Source organism: Sturnus vulgaris, unplaced genomic scaffold, assembly GCF_052056855.1.
Source record: "Sturnus vulgaris isolate bStuVul1 unplaced genomic scaffold, bStuVul1.hap1 Scaffold_155, whole genome shotgun sequence".
NCBI lineage: Eukaryota > Metazoa > Chordata > Aves > Passeriformes > Sturnidae > Sturnus > Sturnus vulgaris.
Window position 1 is genome coordinate 887,475 of NW_028276072.1, and position 2,801 is coordinate 890,275.

Genomic DNA, 2,801 nt, shown 5'->3' on the forward strand with positions numbered 1-2,801 from the left:
TGAGCTCCTGAGAGCTCTGCAGCCCCTCCTGCCATCCCATCTGCCCAGGCCAGCACAACAGCCCTGGCCTTGGGGCCCTCCAGAGCTGCTCCTGCTCCAGGCCCAGGGCCCATCCCAGAGCTGGGGCAGCCACAAAGCTGTGCCCATTTCTGATCCTTCCTTCTCTCATGAGGATAGTAAAACATTTTTAAAATGTGGTTGCATGGTCATTTATTTCACCTTAATGCAATGTGAGACCCCCTTCTTACACAATGTCTCTGGGTCACACAAGAAGGGTTGTAAGTAAGTAACTAGATGGGGGTGAATAATAGCATTTCTTTTAATATAACAGAATCAGAAACTGAAAAAAAATATATATAAAAGCAGACATGGCCTCTCATGATGTGCATTAGGAGCTGCTGACAGAGGAAAGAAGGCCTTCTGTGGCTTCTGCTGGTGGGATACCTCCACTGGATTCCATGTGCCCACCAAGCCACTCAATCACTCCCCTCCTTGGCTGGACAGGGGAGAGAAAATAATGCAGAATACAACTCATACGTTGAGATAAGACAGTTTTCTATAGCAAAAGAAGTTTTTACATGCATCAGCAAAAAGAAACAAACAAAATAAAATTTTATTCTCTACTTCCCCTCAGCAATTTATGTTCAGCCACTTTCCAGGAAGCAGGAATTCAACAGGCAGAGGTTGATCGGGAAGGAAAACACTGTAAAATAGGGAATGCCCCCAATTCACCCTCCTTTCCTTAGCTTTTATACACTCTGGAATATTGCTTTGGTTAATTAGGGTCACTGGGCTGGTGTCCCTTCCCAGGATCTGACCCTCTCTCAGCTGCTTGATGGAGAGAGAATCTGCAAGACAGCGCTGATGCTGTGCCAGCTCTGCACAGCAGGAGCCAAACCAGCGGTTTGTTTCTATCTCCTTTCTGCTTCCCAATGCAAAGCAATGTGAGGGTTGTTATGGGAAAATGAAAGGGCTGAAAAGCATCCAGTCATGGCTTTCCTGAGAGCTTCTTTGAGCTCCTGGTTCCTCAAGCTATAAATGAGAGGGTTCAGGACTGGAGGCACCAGTGAGTACAAAACTGAAACTACAAGGTCTGTTGCTGAGGATGAGATGGAGGGGGGCTTCAGGTAGACAAATGTGTCAGTGCTGAGGAACAGGGAGAGCACAGCCAGGTGAGGGAGGCAGGTGGAAAAGGCTTTGTGCCGGCCCTGCTCAGAGGGGATCCTCAGCACAGCCCTGAAGATCTGCACATAGGAGAAAACAATAAACACGAAGCAGCCAAATCCTAAACAGAAAGTGACCACAAGAAGGCCAACTTCCCTGAGGTTGGAGTGTGAGCAGGAGAGTTTGAGGATGTGTGGCACTTCACAGAAGAACTGGCCCAGGGCATTGCCCTTGCACAGGGGCAGGGAAAATGTATTGGCTGTGTGCAGCAGAGCATTGAGAAAGCCACTGGCCCAGGCAGCTGCTGCCATGTGGGCACAAGCTCTGCTGCCCAGGAGGGTCCCGTAGTGCAGGGGTTTGCAGATGGACACGTAGCGGTCGTAGCACATGATGGTGAGAAATGAAAATTCTGCTGCAATGAAAAAGGCAAAGAAAAATACCTGAGCAGCACATCCTGAGTAGGAGATGGTCCTGATGTTCCAGAGGGAATTGTGCATGGCTTTGGGGACAGTGGTGCAGATGGAGCCCAGGTCAGTGAGGGCCAGGTTGAGCAGGAAGAAGAACATGGGGGTGTGCAGGTGGTGGCCGCAGGCTACGGCGCTGATGATGAGGCCGTTGGCCAGGAGGGCAGCCAGGGAGATGGCCAGGAAGAGGCAGAAGTGCAGGAGCTGCAGCTGCCGCGTGTCTGCCAATGGCAGCAGGAGGAAGTGGCTGATGGAGCTGCTGTTGGACATTTCTTCATTCTGTGTATTGTGGACTGTTAAAAGAAAACATTGACAAGCTGGGACAGATTTCTTTGAGTCAATCCTGTGCAATTAAATTAGAAATCCTCTCAAAACTATTTCTCTTCCTGTTAGGGAACCTGAGTAAAAATTTCATTCTTGAGTTCGGATTTCTGCTGCTGCTGAGTTAATGCCTCATCTGCAGCATTGCTCTCCACCTGAACTCTGAGGAGTCCAGAGGGAAAACAGGGCTCCCTGTGCCCCAGTGCAGTCAGACCTCCTGGTCTTACACAAGCATCTATTGCTCATTTCACCTCCCTGTATTTCTGGAAAATCATACTTAAAACTGACTGGAAAGATAAAGTTGTGTTGGGAAGGATGAATTAGGAAAACCTTATAAATACAAGTGCCTAGCAAAAGACTTTGAGAATATGGAAAATATAAGTGAAATAGAAATGATAGCAATTTTCGACTGTGTGGCTGAAAGCAACTGAATGCCTGAAGGCCCCTTTGTTTAGATAATGTTAGATGCTGCAAATACCAAGAAGAAAACGACATCCTCCCTAGGCATGGCAGGAAGGGTCCCAGATAAAATTTAGAGATAAGAAAAGCAGAAAAACATGGTAATATAGTGATTCCTATAGGTTGCATGCAAATGTTAGAGAATTTGTATCTTGTATTAGATTGGTTAGTGGAAATTAGAATATTCAACATAGAAGATTTAATGTATTGTAAGCAGGAAAATCACTCTCTTATGCCCTTACTCTCTTCGTTCTTACTTTCTTAAGCTCTCTTCTTTTACTCTCACTCTATCCCTCTCTCCGTCCTGCTCTGAGCTGTGGCTGCAGTTCCCAGCAGGGCCTTATATAAACCCACGCCCTACGAAATAAACTGCAAACTTCAAGACTGGAATAA

General features: G+C 46.9%; 2 protein-coding genes across 2 annotated transcripts; both read right to left on the reverse strand.

Annotated features, from left to right (window-relative positions):
• Window positions 1–244: 244 nt before the first annotated feature.
• Window positions 245–1,898, reverse strand: LOC148219311 (olfactory receptor 14I1-like). The gene is made up of 2 exons (XM_088157705.1): window positions 1,605–1,898; window positions 245–496 (listed from the first exon to the last, which is right to left on the reverse strand). Exons 1-2 carry the CDS (start codon window positions 1,896–1,898, stop codon window positions 389–391), a joined length of 402 nt encoding a protein of 133 aa, XP_088013831.1. The 3' UTR covers window positions 245–388.
• Window positions 912–1,553, reverse strand: LOC148219312 (olfactory receptor 14J1-like). Its single transcript, XM_088157743.1, has one exon. It carries the CDS (start codon window positions 1,551–1,553, stop codon window positions 912–914), a length of 642 nt encoding a protein of 213 aa, XP_088013869.1.
• Window positions 1,899–2,801: the final 903 nt, after the last annotated feature.